Genomic DNA, 22154 nt, shown 5'->3' on the forward strand with positions numbered 1-22154 from the left:
AATTTTATCTGTAACTTTTATATTGTCTATAACCTGTCGACGACCTGTCGTGTTTATTACAAAAATTGAATGATTTACTTTATTTTACAAAGAAACGAGAAATTAGTGAATTTCATATTAATACAGGAGGTAATTAGATATACCGCAACGTATTTTTGGAAGTAGTACAATGGTGGATAAGTTAAATTTATTGTAATTGTTGTCACTCCAGCCATTGTCAATCGTCTGTCACTGGATTTATATTTTATAATAATATTAATTATTAATTTAAAGCTTCATAATATAAATAAATAAATAAATGTTTCCCAAGAACTATCTGTTAGAAAATTCTTACATACCAGTTGTTTTAGAATAGTTGCAAATTTATAGTCTTAAGAAACAACCAATAAGTTGTATCGATTTTTTTTGTGGTTGTATAATTTTGGCTAATTATTATTTGTGCAGTGATAAGGTACAATGGATGTAGATGACTCTGCAGTGGATCTTAGTGTAAGGTAAGATTAAAACCACTAATCTATGTTTACTATTTGTAGATACAATTCACGAATTTTAACGTAGTATTATTATTCTCTATTTCGTAAATGTATTACAATGAATTAATTGGACTGGAAAACTTGCTTTAAATTAATCATTAAACAGTGTTTATTTAATAATTTTACACGTAATTGAGGTCAAATTTAAAATTGTATATAAATTGGAACAGTATTTAAAGATAATATTTATTTAGCTATTTAAATACTAGCTTTTGCTCCTGGCCGCGCCTGCATGTATACGTTTTTTTAAATCTCTTGGGAACATAACATATATTTCTTTTGTTTAACCCTCACTCTGGCAATATATTTTATATCATGATATATTTATACATATATTTTTTTTAATTATAAGGCTCTATGCTCTTTTTTAAAACATTTTTCTTTCCCTCCAAAACAACCTCTTGAATTAATCTACTTTAATATTATACATACAAAAAGATATGTTTATTTGTTTGTTTTTGGGTTCTGCTGATTTTAAAATTTCTCTCACCAATGAAGAGCTACATTATCAGCTAGTGACATGGGATATCTTACAGTAACATGGGGTATATTTTATCCCATCTCCACAGGAGTAAGAACTATACAGGTGAAACCACAGGGGTTGACTTGTGCTTGAATAAAAATAATCTACTTAATTTCCATCAATTAATTACTTAAGTTACAAGTTATATTTTTATATAGAATATTTGTTATATCTTTTAAATATGACCAATATTCTTGATTCCCTCCAGCTAATCGGAAAAGACTGTGCTAGGAGTGGGTACAACAATAGACCAGCAGGCGAGGATTGAACCACCACTCTTTGGTGATGTGTCTGCCCCCTTTACCACTGAGCTATTGAGGCTAATAAAAATTGTTGATAAGATCTTTTAAAATCTCTGAATTCAGTAAATATGTAATGTTTTCCAACAGATCCCTGCCTCCTGAGCTGAGTGAACTAAGGGCTTTGACTGCCAGTGGTTTGACCATCACACCTGCCCAGCCTCCACCTCATGTGAGTAATTTTAACTGTGCATTAAGAAATAAGGAAAGAATTTTTTTATTTCAGATTAACTTAAGCTCTGCCATGATGACTACAACATCCTCATCAATGTCATGATGATGTAGTCATCATGGCACAGACTCTGGATGACCTTATTACCATGCTCAATGACCTCAGCAGAAATGAGGAGATACGCAGAAGAACCAAAGTCACCGACATAGCTCAACGAGTTGCGAAGCTGAAGTGGCAATGGGCGGGGCAAATAGTTCGTAGAGCCGATGGACGTTGGGGTCCCAAAGTGCTAGAATGGCGACCCCGCACTAGTAAGCGCAGTGTTGGCCGACCCCCTACCAGGTGGACTGACGACATCAAGCGAGTCGCAGGGATTCGCTGGATGCAGGTGGCTCAGTATCGTGATGTTTGGAAGTCCTTACAAAAGGCCTATGTCCTGCAGTGGACGTCCATCGGCTGATATGATGATGATGATGATGAACTTAAGCTGTGCAAAAAAATGAAAAACAAAACCAAATAATTTATTTTCAACAATTAAAACTAATGTTGTTTACATTTTAAATAGTAGATGCTACTGCTTGCCTTGTTCAAAAAAATTTTTTTTTTTTATATTTACATTATTCATTTTCATATATGTATATCAGTGTACTAATATACTAGTGTTAATATTAATTGATCAATATTTGTTTTCCTCATGCAATCCTACAAAAGATTGACAGAGTAAGTTGACATGTTTATCTAATTAACATTTATATTTACTGTGATATATTATAAGTCCCTAGTACAAAAAGTACAAAAGGCCTATGTCCTGCAGTGGATGTCCATTGGCTGATATGATAATGATGTGTATGGGGCATATATTTAGTACACACAATGGCCAACACATTGTGACCAAGTGCAGTAAAGGCACAAAAAGGAGTAAGACGAAAGAAAACGGGGAAGATATATTATGTAGGAGATATATATATAAAATCCTGAAAAGAACTGAATCAAGATAAATCTGGATCAACTGAGATTTGTTAATATTTATTTGCAATATTAAATTTTTATTTGCTTAGTGGCTCTGAGCCTTCTTATGAGGCCCATAGCTAGTGAACAAATCTCAGATCCATAACTAATAACTAGCAACACACATTCACTCCTCCGTGCCAAATTTCATCTTTGTACATCAAGTGATTTTTGAGATTTTGTAATGAATGATACCTTTCGCATTTACATACTAAAATTTATTTAAGCCTTTACAATCTAAATTACATAATATTCATTACATGCTTTACAGTTAAATTTCATCCCACTGCTGGGCAAAGGCCTCCCCCTTCCTCTTCCATTGTGTCCTTTCCATTGCTGATTGGGTCTAGTATGTCCCTTCAAAGGCAATCAGATCGTCTTTCCATCCACTAATTGGTCTGCCTCTTTTTCTTTTTTCCTCCTCTTTTTCTTCTTCTTCTTCTTGCCTCTTCTTGCCTCTTTTTCTTGTGATGTTCATACAAAGTGTTTATTTTATGATTGCTGCAAGGTGTCATTAATTATTGACGTCGCGCGAACTGCCTATGTACATGCTGCTTCTTGCGATGTCATTAATGGATGAATGTACACATCATCCATTAATGTGTTAAGGAGCAACAACAAAAAAATCACATGTAATTTCTTTGGCCTCTAACATTATATGATACACAGTCACAGTCACTTCAACCATATTTGGCTCACTGCTGAGCTCGAGTCTCCTCTCAGAATGAGTGGAGTTAGGCCTATAGTCCACCAAGCTTATTGGCAGACTTCACACAGAGATTTGAGAAAATTCTCTGGTATGCAGGTTTCCTCATGATGTTTATCCTTCACCGTTTGAGACATGTGTCATAATTTCTTAAAATGCACACAATTGGAAAGTTGGAGGTGCATGCCCTGGGCTATCACGGCTCATACACAAGATTGCACTCTGTTTATTCAAACAGGGCGCTAGTGGGAAGCGCGTGCTCCGCCCTCGCTCTGAACAACGCAGCTACGCAGAGAGCCCCGACATAGTGCTGCTGCCCGCCGCGCCGCCGCACCGAAAGCCCTTGTTGCCTGCGCCCGCACCATTCACTGGTAACTATTGTCTGAGGATACATTCAAAACTTACATATTTACTCATTTACTACTACAAATAATTATTTTACACAATAGGCTAGCGGACGTCCGCGACTTCAGTTCAGTGGAATTCAGTTTTCCCACAGGAACCATGGATTTTTCCGGGATGAAATGTCATCATCATTATCATCATTATCAACCCATATTCGGCTCACTGCTGAGCTCGAGTCTCCTCTCAGAATGAGAGGGGTTAGGCCAATAGTCTACCACTCTGGCCCGATGCGGATTGGCAGACTTCACACACGCAGAGAATTAAAAAAACTCTGGTATGCAGGTTTCCTCACAATTTGAGACACGTGATATTTCATTTCTTAAAATGCACACAACTGCAAAGTTGGAGGTGCATGCCCCGGACCAGAGTCTAACCTACACCCTCCGGAATTGGAGGCAGAGGTCATATCCACTGGGTTATCACGGCTTTTTCGATGAAAAGTCGCCTATGTGTTATTCCAAAGTGAAATTTCCTTTCCAAAACTATTTCCATTCCTAATTTCAGCCAAAACGCTTAAGCTTACACACAAACTTTCGCTTTTATAATATTAGTTGTACCCGTGCGAAGCCGGAATGGGTCGCTATGTTTTTATGTACAACATTCACAGTTTTTCTGTAGTATATTTAGCATCAGAATTGCACCCGTGCAAAGCCGGGGCGGGTCGCTAGTTATATCTATCTATTAAAAAAAACTGCATCTGTGTAGTTTTAAAGATTTGCATATATAAATAATAAATAAATAAATATACTTAAACAATACACATCACTATCTAGCCCCAAAGTAAGCATGCAGAGTAGCTTGTGCTATGGGTACTAAGATAGTTGATGTTATAATATTCATATACATTTATATACTACACATAAATACTTATATCTATATCTATACTAATATTATAAAGAGGTAAAGTTTGTAAGTTTGTAAGTTTGTAACAATTTTTTGAAATTGGGTAATCTTCGGAACTACTGGACCGATTTTAAAAATTCTTTCACCAGTAGAATGCTACGTTATCGGGGAGTGCTATAGGCTATATTTTATATTTCTATCATATATAACTACTGAGATATCGCGGGTTTTCTCTTACAGGTCAGACCGAAAAACTTACTTATTCGCATGCGCTGCCTCAACCATTGCGTATAACTGAAATAAATGTATGGAGGCTTTTTGAACCTTTAAAAGTTCTACAAAAAAGTCCGCGACACCATATATCTATCTTTTATATTTTAGCAGATATAGTACCTTTAGTACTTTAATAAATTATTTAAATTTTAAACTAAGGTTTACGTCATTATTTACACAACTAAACTTAAATCCTTATCAAAATAAATTATTTAATAATCACAAGGATATTATAGAGATAAGATTTGCCCTTTACAGTATGTTAATTAGTTATATAGTTTCGGAGATAATACAAAACTTCTGAAAGTCGCAGAAATGCCGCTATATGACGCCCCGCGGTTTCAATTACGTGGTTCCCGTTCCCGTATGAATATGAGGACCAAACATAGCCTATGACACTCGCAAATAATGTAGCTTTCTATTGGTAAAAGAATTTTCCAAATCGGTCCAGTAGATCCAGAGATTACCCCTGACAACCACACAAACTATACCTCTTTATAGTATTAGCATAGAAGTCGCTTGGGAAATTATAGTCTTTTGGTCATTGCACCACGCACAAAAGGCTGGACCAATTTTGTTGAGGGTAGGGATAGGATAGAGGTAGGGAAGGGGTAGGATAGAGGTAGGGTAGGGATAATTTAGGGAAAGTGTAGGGTAGGGTAGGGTACGGATAAGGTAGGAGTAGTGTAGGGTAGGGGCAAGGTAGAGGTAGGGGAAGGATATGGAACGTATAGGGTAGGGGAGGAGTAGGATAGGGGTAGGGTAGGGGTAGGGGTAGGGTACGGGTAGGGTAGGGTTAGGGTAGGGATAAGGTAGGTGTAGGGAAGGGTTAGGGTTAGCGGTAGGGTAGGAGTAAGGTAGGGGTAGGGTAGGGGTAGATTAGGAGTAGGGTAGGATAGGGTATGGATAGGTTACGGGTAGGGTTAGGGTAGGGTAAGGTGGGGGGAGGGAAGGGTTAGCGTTAGCGGTAGGGTAGGAGTAAGGTAGGGGTAGGGTAGGGTAGGGTAGGGTTGGGTAGGTTTACGAGCAGGGTAAGGTAGAGGTAGAGAAGTTTACATCAATTTTTACGCGGACGAAGTCGCGGGCGTCCGCTAGTAATGTATAAATACACACAGACACTGGAAAAAGCCCATGTTCATCACACGAATATTTTCCAGTTGTGGGAATCGAACCCACGGCCGTGGATGCAGAAAGCAGGGTCACTACCCACTACGCCACGCGGCCGTCTGTCCCTATATCCCTATATATATGTATATAGGGATATAGGGACAGAGAAAGCGACTTTGTTTTATACTATGTAGTGATGTTGTGTTACATACCTAAAAATCACTGCAAAAAGTGATCCGAATTTAGTGACTCCACTGAGTGCACACTGGCACAATTTTGTGTTTTCTTACATTATATATTTACTAGCCGATGCCCCGCGGTTTCACCCGCGTAGTTTCAGTTTCCGTGAAAATATGGGGATATAATAGCCTGTGACATTCAAAAATACCGTGGCTATCTAGTGGTAAAAGAATTTTCAAAATTGGTTCAGTAGATCTAGAGATTACCTCCTACAACAGCACAAACTTTACTCTTTGTTTATTATTGTTTCTTCCTTGTTTATTGTGTTTGTATATTTTATATTATATTATTTTCATTTCAGTTTCATGAGTTACTTGAAAATGTTTTCCTTCAATCTTACGCAAAGTTTGAATTCACGTGAACAATTCACAAAGGATCATGGGCAATTATTCCGGAGTTTTCACTTTTTTGGCTTCCTCTCGAACCTTTTTGCAATTGTGTTGTAACTTTGTTGAGTGTTGTTTTTTTTTGAATATTCTGAAAAGAATTTGGTAGGTTTCAGGTGTTACGTTGGGATCTTGTGAAATACTAAGAGGTGGAATTTTTGTTTTTATAATAGACCAGCGGACGCCCGCGACTTCGTCCGCGTTAAAATCGATGTCACCTTTCAACCCCAATTTCAAAATATTATATTCAATAGCGGACCCGGTCAATGTTCGCTTCCACTTATGTGCACTTCTTCCATAACCCCTAACTTACCTTACTACCAACCTAAACGGCTGTTTAGGCGTTGATAGATCACTTTGTCAGTTACTCACCTTTGAGTTATATATATTTAGATGTGAGCAGTAAACTCAACGCCGGCGCAGTGAATGTCTCCATAACAGCCAGTGCAGTGCCGACTGTACTACCGGCAGTGGAGTCACCGCGCGACCCGCTGGACGAAGAGGACTCTGATGATGAGAATGAGCCACCATTGCCGATACCAGGACATAGGGTAAGAACTTATACATTGAAACATGGTTTTGAACAAGTCAAGAGTACCCTAGATTGAAATTATCTGAAAAAATTGGTGAGAATGGACGAAGCAAGGGAGATATGCAACCAACACATGGTTGCATATCTCCCTTATACTGGCTTACAAATATTTTTTTGAAGACTTCAAATATTGAGAAATACACTCTGCTTCTTTTTTGACTAAAACAAGGAATTGACTCAAAAATGGATGGTTTATTAGATAGTCCACAACGCTAGCCCAATGTGAATCGGCAGACACACACATATGTGAAGTATAAAGAAAATTCCTCACGATGTTTTTCCTACACCATTTGAGACATGTGATATTTAATTTCTTAAAATGTACATAACTGAAAAGTTAGAGGTGCATGCCCCAGACCGGATTTGAACCTATGCCCTCGGAATCGAAGCCACGTTACCGTTAAATTGTAAAATACGTAAGTTTATAATCTCACTTGTGATATTATAATATATTGACATATGGTGAACTGAAAATACTGATTACAATTTAACGTGTTATTTTTCGGTATATTATAATATATCGGAAGTGTGTGTATACTATAAATAAACCAATGTTATGGGCTAAAAATATTGTTCAAAACCGTTTCTGTTTGAATAACTTTAGAAGGTCTTTATAAATTTATCAGCAGTCTATGAAATAGACAGTCTTACGTAGTAAGGAATAAGAATCTTTCATTGACTTGCAAAATATCGACGCTCTAGCGAGTTGGAATAAGATACATTGATAAAAAACCTTTATGCTCAGAGTACGAGTTTTTATGTTTTATGTATTCGCATATGAAATTTTGATCTTCCATAGGTACATGTTCATCCTGTGTTTAGGGAAACATTGTCTATTGTTTCTATTTTGATGTTATAAGTTTGGTTGTGATTCCAGTACAAGAATCATCAAGTACATTGTTGCTATTAAAGTTACTAATTATTTTCAAATTAATTTTTCCTTGTACTATCTTGTGATTTATTGTAATTTAATCCTTATCATCATCATTATCATATCAGCCGATGGACGTCCACTGCTGGACATAGGCCTTTTATAGGGACTTCCAAACATCACGATACTGAGCCACCTGCACCCAGCGAATTCCTGCGACTCGCTTAAAGTCGTCACTCCACCTGGTGGGGGGTCGACCAACACTGCGCTTACTAGTGCGGGGTCGCCATTCCAGCACTTAGGGACCCCAACGTCCATCGGCTCTTCTAACTATGTGCCCCGCCCATTGCCACTTCAGCTTCGCGACACGTTGAGCTATGTCGGTGACTTTAGTTCTTCTGCGGATCTCCTCATTTCCGATTCGATCACGCAGAGATACTCCTACCATAGCTCGTTCCATCGCCCGCTGTGTGACTCTGAGCCTTCTTATGAGGACCATAGTTAGCGACCAAGTCTCGGAACCATAGGTCATTACTAGCAACACGCACTTTTCGAAGACTATTGTCTTTAGGGACACACTTAACTTAATGTTTATTTTGTTTGGATATTATATTGTTTTTTAATAATATATTGCCGTGGATAAAATAAAGCTGATAATTATGATCATTATCAGCTTATTTTAATGGTCCACTACAATGCCAGGAATATCCTCCCTCCTTAGAGAGAGGGGATATGCTGCTTAGGCCCACCATAATGGTCCAATGTCGGTTGGCGGGCTTAGGGTGGTGTGTTAAATTAATTAATGACCACCATCAGATATTAATGGCTTAACATTCTCACCACCAACTTCCCAACTCTTAGAGTTTTTCGACGGCCTCCGTAGCGCAGTGGTATGCGCGATAGATTTACAAGACGGAGGTCCTGTGTTCAATCCCTGGCTGGGACGATTGAGGTTTTCTTAATTGATCCAGGTCTGGCTAATGGGAGGCTTCGGCTGTGGCATGTTACCCTTTTATCCTACCCTCAAAGACGTACCTCCAAACGATTTAGCGTTCTGGTACAATGTCGTGTAGAAACTGAAGGGGTGTGGATTTCATCTTCCTCATAACAAGTTAGCCCGCTTTCATTTTAGATTGGATCATCACTTACCATCAGGTGAGATTGTAGACAAGGGCTATCTTGTAAAGAATAAAAAAAAAAGTTAAGTGTTAATGATATTGACCGACGGCCTAACTTGTTCTCCTAGGCACGGGGTTAACACCACCAATTTCCCAACTCTTATATAGAATTTAACTGTAATAATTTCTTAGACGAATGACAACCTCATCTCTTATAGCCTGACCCACGATTGTAACCCAGCACTTTGTGATCCGAAACCACATATGTTAAATACAACCTCTGATGCAACAAGGCAGTTGCAACAGTTGTGCTGGTGATGGTTATGTATATGATAAATCCCCTTAATGTTATGATGTCCCCCTGATATTATGATGAATCCCCTTAATGTTATGATGTTCCCCTGATATTATGATGAATCCCCTTAATGTTATGATGTCCCCCTGATATTTTGATGAATCCCCTTAATGTTATGATGTCCCCCTGATATTATGATGAATCCCCATAATGTTGTGCTTCGGACATTAGGAGCTGTCGAGTGCCGAGATATGGGAGCGCGAGCGCAGCCTGCGTGCGCTGCGGGAGAAGCTGCGCGCGGAGGAGACGAGGCTGGTGCTGTTGAGGAAGCTGCGACAGTCGCAGCAGGCCGCCACTCTGCCGCCCGCCAAGGTATTGTACACATTTGTGGCCTAAATTATATGACAATACTAATTCGTGCATACCATACAAAACGTTACTTTATAAACTTTCCATCCTTTCAATCATTTAAACTTTTTTCATCATAGATACTAATTTTGTAATAACTACTCATATCAAATTTTACATAAACGATATTAATATCGCATAGTACATGTGATAAGGGTCTGAAATATAACAATATTAATTAATAAAAGTTAAGGATTAAAGAAAAATTCTGTATTTTTCAAACATCAAAAATACTGTCATCCATTCCGGTCAACACTCCAGCAGTGTTCAGACAAATGGGATATATGGATGCGCTCGCTTTCGTTTATCGCTAATTATACTAAAGACATACACGATGAGTACTGTTTACTAACAAACAAAGTAGAAATGAGGGTAGAAAATGCATGACATTTCATAACTTTTTTATTCTAAATTATATATTGTTCTTTATAATATGTTATTCATAATATGTAAACTATATTTAATTGTTTTAAGCTTGTTAATCAAATTTATTTTCATTAATTTAAGCACATCTTAATTATAATTATTATTAGGTGTGAAATGACTAGCAATTTATACCCTCATTTTTAATTTGTTTGTTGGTAAACTACTTCTTCAGTATGGCTTTAGTATAGGCGCAATCCTTTGAAGCGACAAAATATTGACACCAATCGTAGAACGGAGCGAAGCGTGAACTTTGAATGGTGTTTACGGTGCGAATGCTGTGAGTGAAGAGCAGGCTTTATAACTAGAGGAAACTAAGGCTTACTGTATTAAAATTATGTGATATTGTGAAGGACGCGAGCGCGGCGTCCGCAGCGGGCACGGCGCTAGCGGGCAGCGGCTGCGTGGTGCCGCCCGGCGTCACCGTCACGCCGGCGCCGCCGCCCGCGCACCAGCACGCTAAGGTTAGTGTATTGTACAGGGTGCATTAAAGTCTGGCCGCTCAGAAACTGCGTTTTTGAGAGACAAACATTTAATTACAATAGGGATGATGACAGTTTTTTTAATGAGGAATATGCTAATAGTAAAGCAATTTTGTAAAAGTAACAGGGTATCTGTGACCATGACTTTCAGAGCTACAGGGATTTAAAGGGTCTGATTTGCGACGCTGCTGGGGATAAATGAAAAACGCCCCATACAAAATGGTATGATTTAATGACGTCGTAGGTCACAATGATCGTTAGATTTGTATGGGCGTTCAAACATAATTACTAATATCTTTGTTATTTGTGCGTTTATGTTTATAGTTCATGTATTAAAAAATATCACATTTAATGTAAGGAAGCTAAAACTGTATGAGTTTTCATCAAATTACCATAAAAGATTTTCAAGATTTTATAATCTTATTTAGTTTGCAAATGTCCAGACAATCTTTACTTTTTATGTATAAATTAGTTAACATTGACCGTATTTACATAAAAATGAATATAATCAAACCTAGTCATCATCCCCATTGCCTCGCTTTTTTTATCTCTCTCTCATATTACATCGCCCACCTGTCATAAACGCAAACTAAGCTTCCGGACTATAAGTTACGAAATGCAGTTTTTGAAAAAATCCTTTTTTACGGACGTCGGACTTGGGAAGTAAGCTGCTGCTGTAAGCATCATTTATGTAGTATATATTATATATATTTTTTAGTTGTAATATATTATGTAATACATATGTTTGTTTTAATATCATATTTACGTATATGTCGCCGAGTGAGTTATTTGAACGGATAGCAAAATCTACGTTAATTATTGCGATAATATTAGAATCAGATTTTCATGTGATTGGGATTTAATTATTTACTGTTTAAATAAATAAGACTGTAAAAGGTTTCCACCATGACGGACGTGGCGGCGCTCGACCATGCTAAGTTTAAATTATCGTTTTAATTTATAATTGTATTTTTGTGTGCAATAAAGTATTTCTTCTTCTTCTTCTTCAAGGGCTAACTTGTATAAAATAAAAAACATTAAAAAAAAGGACTTGTTACGTTTGTTGTCCACTGCCCCACAGCGCAGCAGCAGCGTCGCGGGAGCGCTCGGCGCGGGCAACGCGGCGCGCCGCACGGCCAGCTTGCCCGGCGGCGCCACGCTCACGCCCGGCTCCTACCGCACGCAGGTCACTTGCACTTCATCACTTTTGTACACTTCATTTATCCCACTAACGGATGTCTACTTTAAATATATTCCTAAAACTAACGGACGTCCACTTTAAATTTATTCTTAAACTAGTAGATGCCGCGCGGTTTCACCCGCGTGGTTCTTGTTCCCGTAAGAATGCAGGGATAAAATTAGCCTATAGCCTTCTTGGTGTTAAACTGTATTATACGACTGTGTGCTTAGTTTTAAATAAGTTTGTAAAATGGTGATAAATAAATAAAAATAAACCTTGGCTGAGTTTGTTGTGGGCTCTTCTCGGACCAAGGCGCGTTTGGAACCCTCGTAACTTTAATTTTAAGTTTTCGAATGATTATATCACCATTATCTTAATTTTAATATCATTACCTGACGTTTCAATTTAAATTTAACTTAAGATAATGGTGATAATATTTATTCGAAAACTTAAAATTAAAGTTCGAGGGTTCCAAACGCGCCTTGGTAAGAGAAGAGCCCACAACAAACTCAGCCAAGGTTTATTTTTTTTTATTTATCACCATTTTACATACTTATTTAAAACTAAGCACACAGTCGTATAATACAGTTAAACACCAAGCTTTTTTGTCATTTAAATACTCATTGACACTATAATAAGACTTTACTAAAAGCTTCCGTTTAATAAACACTTTGAACTTTTTGAGTGACATTCCAGTGGCTTAATGTGTAAGTATATTATAACAATGATTGTAATGAAACATGTTCTGTGCAGACGATGTCCGGAGGCGGTGCCAGCATCACCCCTTCAGTCACAATAACTCCGGCGCCGCCGCCCACCAACCACGCCGCTCCCAAGCAGGTGAGCTCAATATCAATAGTTATTTGTCTAAGTTAGTAAATCATTGTTAAATATGTTTCATCTCATTTGCTCTGCAGCTGGCAGAAATCATTTTTGTGATAAGCAGGCAAAGTAACTATTTAAAATGTGAAATACAGCATTGTTTCCGTCCTTGAACCCCTCGCGATGCTCAGGATTCTTTTTTTGAACCCCAGTCTTAGAATCCTTCGCTTGTAGACAAGTATGTTTTGGCGTGTTTCCATGGCAATGGTGTTGTTTAAAAAGCACGATATTTTGAATTGCAAGCCTGCTCAGGACAACTCGTCCGTCACCAGTAGCACAAGCGATGCCGTGAGTATAACAATGTGATGTCGATTTCTTAATATAATATTTTTTAAGAGTATCAATCAAATATATTTTTTTATATGACATATTCCTTAATTAGTCGTAAAAACTTATTTCAGTCTTTTATACGAGTACAGTCTAATAAAGGAGCTGCCATCTTTCAGATTGATATATCTTTGAGATTCCGACATTGGAGTAGAATGACGTAACTTTTATCATCATACTTTTCAGCTCAATCGGAACAACTTTACTATTTTAGACAAATTTTGGAAATAAAAATAAATATTAATTATAAGAAGTTAATTACAGACAATATACATAATAATTTATTTGTTCTCCTATTCTGCGCGAAAACCAACAAAACCAGCAGGCCAATTCATTATTTTTGACTATACTGGTTGACATAATACGAAATTGAGATTCTATGTAACAAATTAATGTCATCCGGTGCCTACTGGTGAATATCATACACTTAGATGACATTTGTAAATTGATTTGGTGTCTATTTTAATGTTGTTAATAAAAACCAAAATAGTGGTCTTTAGTCATAAGAGAGAGAAATCAATGACGCCTATACGTCATATATATACGTATACGTAGGCTTAGGAGAGGCTAAGGCTTTTGTGGAGAATACCAAATAAAAACGTCTATCTTGATTTTTTAAATATGACCAATCTTCCTGTACAATAAGTCTAGGAATGGTGACGACAAAAGTCTGACAGGCGGCTTCCGTAAAGTGGCATCCACAATATTTTTAGTTAGTGCTCTATGTATCTACAAATTGTATAAAATTGAAAATTCCTTCTCATAAGTTTCTACTGAGTGAGGGTAGCCAGTGCATTTCGCATTTATAAAGTGCTCGCCACTGGTGACGAGACTACAAGCCTCACATGTAATTTTTGTTCAAGGGCTTGTAGTCTAGTATCGATAAGCTCTCAGTCTAGCCCCTCTAACATGTACTCATATATTAAGGCTTGAACATGTAAAGGGCCTTATGTTAAGGGTTTTCTGTGCCCCACAGGCCAGCTCCCGCAGTTCAGAAGACACGCAGACGCCGGCACAGCGCCAGGCCGCCGCCAAGATGGCGCTGCGCAAACAGCTCGAGAAGACATTGCTGCAGGTCATTGTTCACTTTACTCATATAGCCATAGGTCTCAGACCAATTATTGTATAGGACCTGCCTCACTAGACATTACTTTTCTGTCAAAGTATATGATCAACGATCTAATGCGATTATAAAAACTGTCTCTATAGAATCGATGTTAAATAGTTGTAATCGTGTTCGTCGGTTAAAGAGCTCCGTAAAAATACCCTTTTGTGTAATTGAATTGTGTAAATAAACGGGCAAAATCTTCTAGTTTAGTATAAGATATATACAAAATCTAAGCTCGTTTTCCTCAGAAAATGACAGACAATTTTGTTCGTGACTATGAGTGCGATACAGGTCCTTCTATAATTGGTCTGAGCCATAGGTGCATCCCTATGGCTCTCTAAGAGTTGTTGTTCTTGCCTACTTGTTACGTGTCTTATAGCCCAAAAACAACGTAGACTTTGATGTACAGATCCCCCCACCCAAGCCCCCTCCGCCGGAGATGAACTTCATCCCGTCGCCGAGCAACACGGACTTCGTGTACCTGGTCGGGCTGGAGCACGTGGTCGACTACCTCACCAACGAGGATCGGTGAGCCAAGTTCTTACTGTCTTCGTGTACTAATAATAGCGCCGTCTATACTAAAGCCAAACTCGATGAAGAATATTATATCAACAAACAAATTAACAACTTTAAACAGATTAAAAACTAAAAAACACGCTTTTGGATAAAAATTGGATTTAAGTCACTATTTTTTCGTATTCCTGACAGCAAACCCTTTAATTTGATATCCATATCATGGAGGTGAATTTCAAACAGCCACTCTGAGTTCTGATGACAATACGTCATTAGAACTCAGAGCGTCTGCAAAATTTCATCCTAATCGAAAACCGGGAAGTCGGTCAAATTAAGATTAGAAGATTTGATTTTCTTACATACATAGTTACAAGTGAAGCTAATATAAGAATGAGGGTATAAATCGCTAGTCATTTTACGCCTGCTCCTATATTATAAATTTGATACATAAGCCTAAAACAATCAGATACCTTTTGAATAGTATTTTATAAATTAAACAGCACAGCCTAAAACACACATGTAGAAGGCGATTGCCTTTGCGACCATTTACAGTTTACAAGGTCGATTTTAGTCACTCGTTGCATGCGACTTGTTGCCGCACGGCAAAAGTTTACGATTTTAGTTAGTTGTAGCGTTGTTGAATTGTCATTTAGACGGACAATTTCTGCTAAGCGGCGTAGGCAAACACTCTGTAACTGAATGGTTATCTCGTTAGCGAGTAGTTCTATATAGTGAATGTCTCAGCAGCATGCCCCGCTCGAGCGTGCCGGCGGTGTGCGCGCAGTGCGGCAGCGACTTCACGCCGGTGTGGCGCTGGGAGCGCGCGCCCGCCCGTCGCCAGGACGCCACGTTCACTTGCGCGCCGCCCGCGCCGCACGCGCGCCGCCTGTGCGAGCTGTGCGTGTCCGGCAACGTGAAGCGCGCGCTCAAGGTGAGCTAGCACTGCACCACACACAGCTCTACACAGCACTTCACGCCGGTGTGGCGCTGGGAGCGCGCGCCCTCCCGTCGCCAGGACGCCACGTTCACTTGCGCGCCGCCCGCGCCGCACGCGCGCCGCCTGTGCGAGCTGTGCGTGTCCGGCAACGTGAAGCGCGCGCTCAAGGTGAGCTAGCACTGCACCACACACAGCTCTACACAGCACTTCACGCCGGTGTGGCGCTGGGAGCGCGCGCCCTCCCGTCGCCAGGACGCCACGTTCACTTGCGCGCCGCCCGCGCCGCACGCGCGCCGCCTGTGCGAGCTGTGCGTGTCCGGCAACGTGAAGCGCGCGCTCAAGGTGAGCTAGCACTGCACAATTCTATACCATAACATTAAATGGTCTTCATAAAACATTACTATAATCTGTCACACCAAATTCGCAACGAATTACTAAAATACAAGTGTGCTGTAGACCAGACGACTGAAGTAAAACTTCAATCAAAAATAATAAACAAAACGCCATCTATGAGCCTCAGGCATAACTTCGTCGCAACACAAATAGGGATTGTTTTAAAGTTCTTTAAAAACGCCAACAACTGGTAGTTTATGATAACAAACACTGTTTCACTTTGTCTGTAGATGGCAGCACGCAACGCCAGATTATATTTTTCGTAAGATATTCACCAACCTCATGTGTGTATGAGATTGGTGTATAAGATAAAAGCGCGCGTCAAGAAATTTTATTAAACTGACAGCATGACAAAACACGATAGCTATGCCTAAACTGGACGTATAATAAAATGTGTATTCACAGTATGTAAAATTGTATGAAATTGCTTAAATAATAATTTGCTAAACAAGGCGGAGCACACGGCGCGCCTCAAGACGGCGTTCGTGCGCGCCCTGCAGCAAGAGCAAGAAATCGAGCGCCGCCTGGCCGCGCCCTCGCCGCCGCCCGCTGCCGCCGCCGCGCCCGCCCCCGCGCCCGCGCCCGCTCCGCCTGCCGCGCCCGCGCCGCCGCCTGCGCATGCGCACCACCACCGCCCGCCACAGGTAACACAGTCCCGATAGTCGCTTTTCTGACCTGGTGGTAAAAACTAGAACTACGTCGCTGCGGTCGCCATTTTGTAAAATATATATATACTCCGCGCCTCGAAACAAATCCCGTAGACGTGGCGCTAATTCTAATTCCCTTGCTACTTCCCACCGCCACTCATGCAGTCTGTGGTAGGCCCATAAGGGCATATATAATCATCATTATCAACCCATATTCGGCTCACTGCTGAGCCCGAGTCTCCTCTCAGAATGAGAGGGATTAGGCCTATAGTCCACCATGCTGGCCCAATGCGACAATTGGCAGACTTCACACATGCAGAGAATTAAGAAAAATCTCTGGTATGCAGGTTTCCTCACGATGTTTTTCCTTCACCATTTGAGACATATGCATGAGACATATATATATATATATATATATATATATATATATTTAATTTCTTAAAATGCACACAACTGAAAGACTGGAAGTACATATATGTGCAGGGTTATAACATAATGTATAAAAGATGGAGAAGCTTGATTTGACTGTCTATGAATATGCGGTTGTCTTATGTCTATGTTCAGATGACGCTATCTCGCTCCACGTCACGCAGCAGCGCCGCGCCCACCCCGCCCGCGCCCCCCGCCGCCAAGCCTGCACCCCCCGCTAACAGGTAACTGAACTATAAGCCTCAATAGCTTAGTGGTTAAATGGGAGCTGAATGCCCCGCCCGCTCCTAATACAGTCTTATCCGACTTATCCGACGAATATTGGTCATATTTAAAAGATATGGCCAATATTATTTAAAAAAAAATGAGAGTTTGCTTTAGACTACATGACTGAAGTAAAACTTCTTTCAATAATAAAACAATTCATGAATGGGAAACTTATAAATGAGTAGCGGTTAAAAGCGCCATCTCTCGTGTCGGACTTGCTTTACTTCGCAACTTGTTAGTTCACAATTATGCCGTTAAAAACTACGGATTCGGCGCTGGGCTTACTTGTGTTTAGTCGTAGTTTAGCAGTGTTACTACAGATGGCGCTTTCGAAGCTTTACGTCATTTTGATAACACATTTCGTAACGCATTCACCAACTTAGAGCGGGGGCACACGAGCGATGCGGCGCCGCAACGTTATGTCGCAACGACGCCGTAGCAGCGTTGCACAGTCTGTTAATAAAGCAATGGTGTGACGCATCGACGACTGAGCGGTGCCGCTCCGATCGCAACGCATTCACCCCTCCTCGCCTCGTCTCGGTGGTTGCAAATCCGGTGCGGCGCCAGAACGCATCATGTGACATGCCACAGATATGTCTAACTAACACCACGCAGCGACACCGCATCGCGTCGTGCGCCCCCGCTCTTACTCCCCAAGTCAAGTTTACTAACTGAAGGCAGTTTTTTTTGGCTGGTGGGAGGCTTCGGTTGTGGCTAGGTACCACCCTACCGACAAAGACGTACCTCCAAGCGATTTAGCGTTACGGTACGATGTCGTGTAGAAACCGGAAGGTTTGTGGATTCTCATCCTCCTAACAAGTTAGCCCGCTTGCCACTTAGAAGACATCATCATTTACCATCAGGTGAGAATGTAGTCAAGGGCAAAAGAATAAAAGAAATAAAATAAAAGGCATTGTAAGAAATGGTTTGTGGTACAGCAGCCGCAGCCTGAGTTCCACGGAGTCGCTGCGCGGGCACCACTCGGAGCGCGCGCGCGACGCGGAGCCGCCCGCCAAGAAAGGTAAAGGTACACTGTATATCACACTTACTATACTACTATAGACTAATGATTTTAAGCTTATTAATGGTTGTTCATTGTTAATATTATTTAAACGGGTACATACCACGATAAAACGACAAGATTTTTAATGTCGATATTTCGACCCAGTTGCATGGGTCACGACGGGACTGAAGTTGCGAGATGCGAAGTGAAATCAGCTGTTAGGGGCAGAATCGATCTACCCTCTTTCTAGTTCTTTTTCTTTTTTCAACAACCTCGCGTTTTTGGCTGTTTAGGCAAACCACAGTCACGACATCGATCTGACAAGACAATTAATATAAAAGAAGAATGATGCGTGTTTCGTTTTAAAATGGCAATTAGATAATAGAATGATGTGATGATTTCAAATTGAAGGTTCGTCGTCCACCACCAGCAGTCAAGGCAGCAGCAGCAAACAGCATCAGGTTTGTGCATGCATGTATACTTATGTAGGCCTATAGTCTGGCATGTTTGTTGATGACACTCCCATGATATGCGGGCGACGGGGGGAAAGATTGCGCGGGCGTGAAATCGTGCGTGCGGGGAAGCGAGGTGCATCAGTCGTGGGTTTTTCATTCATCGCTACACGCCCCCCGGCCTGCGCGGGACGTCGGGAGTGTTACGAACGAAGTTGCCAAGCTACGAGTAATAGTTATTTATGCCGCTGTCATGTAATAAGGCCTATTGCAGCACGTGTTATTTTTATAGATTTTATATAGCATAAGTGCTACAATGGCTAATTACGTGCAGTGTCATGCAATACTTTTTCTACGGCCGTAACGCGTAACGTTACGAAGCGGTTTACCTTCCCATAAGAAGTTATCACTTCAAAACCGAGTCCGACTCGAACTTGGCCGCTTTTTTTAACTCAGTGTGGTGTGCTACAATGTAATTTTTTTATTTCTGACATAAAACATATCCAAATTGGTTCAATCCTTAAAGTTCTACAGTGTTACAGACAGACATACAGAATGAAGCTAGCTGTAAGTGTAATCGACGGCCTCCGTGGCGCAGTGGTATGCGCGGTGGATTTACAAGACGGAGGTCCTGGGTTCGATCCCCGGCCGGGCAGATTGAGATTTTATTAATTGGTCCAGGTCTGGTTGGTGAGGCTTCCGCCGTGGCTAGTTACCACCCTACCGGCAAAGACGTACCACCAAGCGATTTAGCGTTCCGGTACGATGCCGTGTAGAAACCGAAAGGGGTGTGGATTTTCATCCTCATAACAAGTTAGCCCGCTTCCATATTAGATTGCATCATCACTTACCATCAGGTGAGATTGTAGTCAAGGGCTAACTTGTAAAGAATTAAAAAAAAAACCGTATGTTTGCAGCAACTGGCGGCGGCGGCGGCAGCTCAGATGGCCTTCGAGCAGCAGAGCGCTGCGGCCATGCAGGCCTTGCAGCACCAGCTGCTTAGAGGTACATTTAAAAAAAAAAAAAAAATATATTTGCCATATATTTTATAATATGACAAATATTCCCATTGTTACATTGTTTGTTACATTGTTATATTTCGAAATGTATTTTTAAAACAAACTTCCATATAAACACGCAAAAATGGCAAAAAAATGCCAACGAAGTTTTATTATCTTTAGTATCTGCAAAGTTTCATGTCTTTTAATACCGTTGGCCATTATTTCACCTTTTCCTTGGAAGATTGAAAAAAAACCGCACGAGGAGACACCTGTGGATTTTAAATATTATGTATTGAATTCTCTATTGACTTTAATCAAATTATTTTTTATCTATACCATTTGCAATACATTCTTCAATTCCTAAATAGTCCAGGTGCATGATTTTCCGTTAATTCCATTAGAATTATGTATTGTGTATTGTTAAGGACAGAGAATTTGCAACGTACTTGTAATATTTCCCCCCTACATGTGCTGCCATATAGCGGATATTTTTCAATCTTCCCAAAAAAAAGTATGAAGTCAATCATAATCATCATCTTATCATCATCGTCATCATCATTATCACCATCATCATCATCATGATCATGATCATGATCATCATCATCATCATCATCATCATCATCACCATCACCACCACCACCACCGCCACCACCACCACCACATCATCATCATCATTACCACCACCACATCATCATCATCATTACCACCACCACATCATTATCATCATCATCACCACCACCACCACAACATCATAATCATCATCATCATTATCACCACCACTTCATCATTATCATCATCATCATCATCATCATCATGATGTCGTTGACCGTGTATCTGGTGGCAGGTCTGAGCGGCGCGGGCAGCAGCGGCGCCATGTCGCCGGCGGCGGCGGCGGCGGCCATGATGCAGTTCTCTCCGCTGCTGTACACCTACCAGCTGGCGCTGGCGCAGCAAGCCAACGCGCTGGGCAAGCGATGTATGTACACCGCCTATATACCAGTTACACACACATAAATTTTCTCTCCGGCGCAGCGGTAAACGCGGTGGATTTACAAGACGGAGTTCCGTGGTTCGATCCCCGGCTTGGCTGATTGAGGTTTTCTTAATTGGTCCAGGTCTGGGCTGGTGGGCTTCGGCTGTGTAATCAGCTCTGTATTCAGCTAGTAACAAAGACGTACCGTCAAGCGATTTAGCATTCCGGTACGACGTCGTGTAAAAACCGAAAATTTGTTAGGAATAGGATGAAATCCACACCGGATTTTATGCTATTCCTAACAAGTTAGCCCACTTCCTAGATTGCATCATCACTTATTATCGGGTGAGATTGTAGTCAAGGGCTAACTTGTAAAGAGTAAAAGAAAAAAACAGTGGAATAATAAAAGAATGAGTGATATTCTCTTGAGCACTTGCAAGCCAGTATTTTGTTGGGTGTACTGTTCCAGCGGGCAAGAACAGCGGCGGCAGCGCGGCGATGGCGGCGGAGATGCAGCGCGTGGCGGAGGCGCAGCGCCAGTACCTGCTCGACATGATCCCCGGCCAGCACACGCGCAACCCCTGGACCAAGAACTGACCAGGTACACAGGAGACAGTGCACAAGTGAACGCACACCGGTGCACTCTCGCTGGCCGATGCGACGGCGTACAGGCGAGACTATATATATCGTGACAAGAAAGACTTACAACACCTTTAGAAATATAGAGACGTAATGCAAAAAATCAAGTTATTGGAAAACAGTGAAAATTAGATTCGTATGTCACGACATTTTAAAGAAAATGGATGGCAATTGCATATTTTTTAATTTATACTAGTATTATAAAGCTGAAGAGTTTGTTTTATTGATTGAACGCGCTAATCCCAAAAATTACTGGTCCGATTTGAAAAATTCTTTCAGTGTTAGATAGCCCATTTATCGAGGAAGGCTATATATTTAACAAACAAACGTAGATCGTCGCGGCAAGAAATGCTTATTAAAAGTTAATTAACACATCGTATTCGGTTTCTTCTACGTTACCCGGATGCACCAAGTTGATCAGCAATCTATACGCGTCATCCGATAGGTGGGTTATTAACACGGCCCTTTTTTCTTCACTCGTTTCTATTTTATTAAGTGCTAAAAATTTTTTCAATTTGCTCCCAAACAACTTCCACTTTTGATAGATCGTGATAGACCCAAAAATGCGCGTACCTCCTTTTACACGAAAATACGCCTATGTTTTATTAACAGACGATGGGTATATTCATTGTAAGTCAATCTATGACTGAAACGCACAATTTAAATTTTGAATTAGGTCTCTATAAATCTAAAAGTGCGATACGTATTTTCGACTTCCC

General features: G+C 40.5%; 1 protein-coding gene across 1 annotated transcript in view; it reads left to right on the plus strand.

The window, feature by feature from the left end:
• LOC112047441 (transcriptional repressor p66-alpha) overlaps positions 1–22154 on the plus strand; it is a 25557-nt gene continuing 3403 nt past the window's right edge. The window contains exons 1-19 of the mRNA XM_052888820.1: positions 1–129; positions 445–494; positions 1446–1527; positions 3480–3612; positions 6889–7046; positions 9603–9743; positions 10556–10666; positions 11766–11870; positions 12618–12704; positions 14050–14148; positions 14591–14709; positions 15442–15625; positions 16477–16668; positions 17236–17324; positions 18306–18394; positions 18782–18831; positions 19740–19827; positions 20668–20799; positions 21266–21397. Coding sequence (XP_052744780.1) covers positions 457–494; positions 1446–1527; positions 3480–3612; positions 6889–7046; positions 9603–9743; positions 10556–10666; positions 11766–11870; positions 12618–12704; positions 14050–14148; positions 14591–14709; positions 15442–15625; positions 16477–16668; positions 17236–17324; positions 18306–18394; positions 18782–18831; positions 19740–19827; positions 20668–20799; positions 21266–21393 — 2025 coding nt within the window. The 5' untranslated portion in view covers positions 1–129; positions 445–456 and the 3' untranslated portion in view covers positions 21394–21397. The remainder of the gene's footprint in view (positions 130–444; positions 495–1445; positions 1528–3479; positions 3613–6888; positions 7047–9602; positions 9744–10555; positions 10667–11765; positions 11871–12617; positions 12705–14049; positions 14149–14590; positions 14710–15441; positions 15626–16476; positions 16669–17235; positions 17325–18305; positions 18395–18781; positions 18832–19739; positions 19828–20667; positions 20800–21265; positions 21398–22154) is intronic.

Source organism: Bicyclus anynana, chromosome 2 (assembly GCF_947172395.1).
Source record: "Bicyclus anynana chromosome 2, ilBicAnyn1.1, whole genome shotgun sequence".
Lineage (NCBI taxonomy): Eukaryota > Metazoa > Arthropoda > Insecta > Lepidoptera > Nymphalidae > Bicyclus > Bicyclus anynana.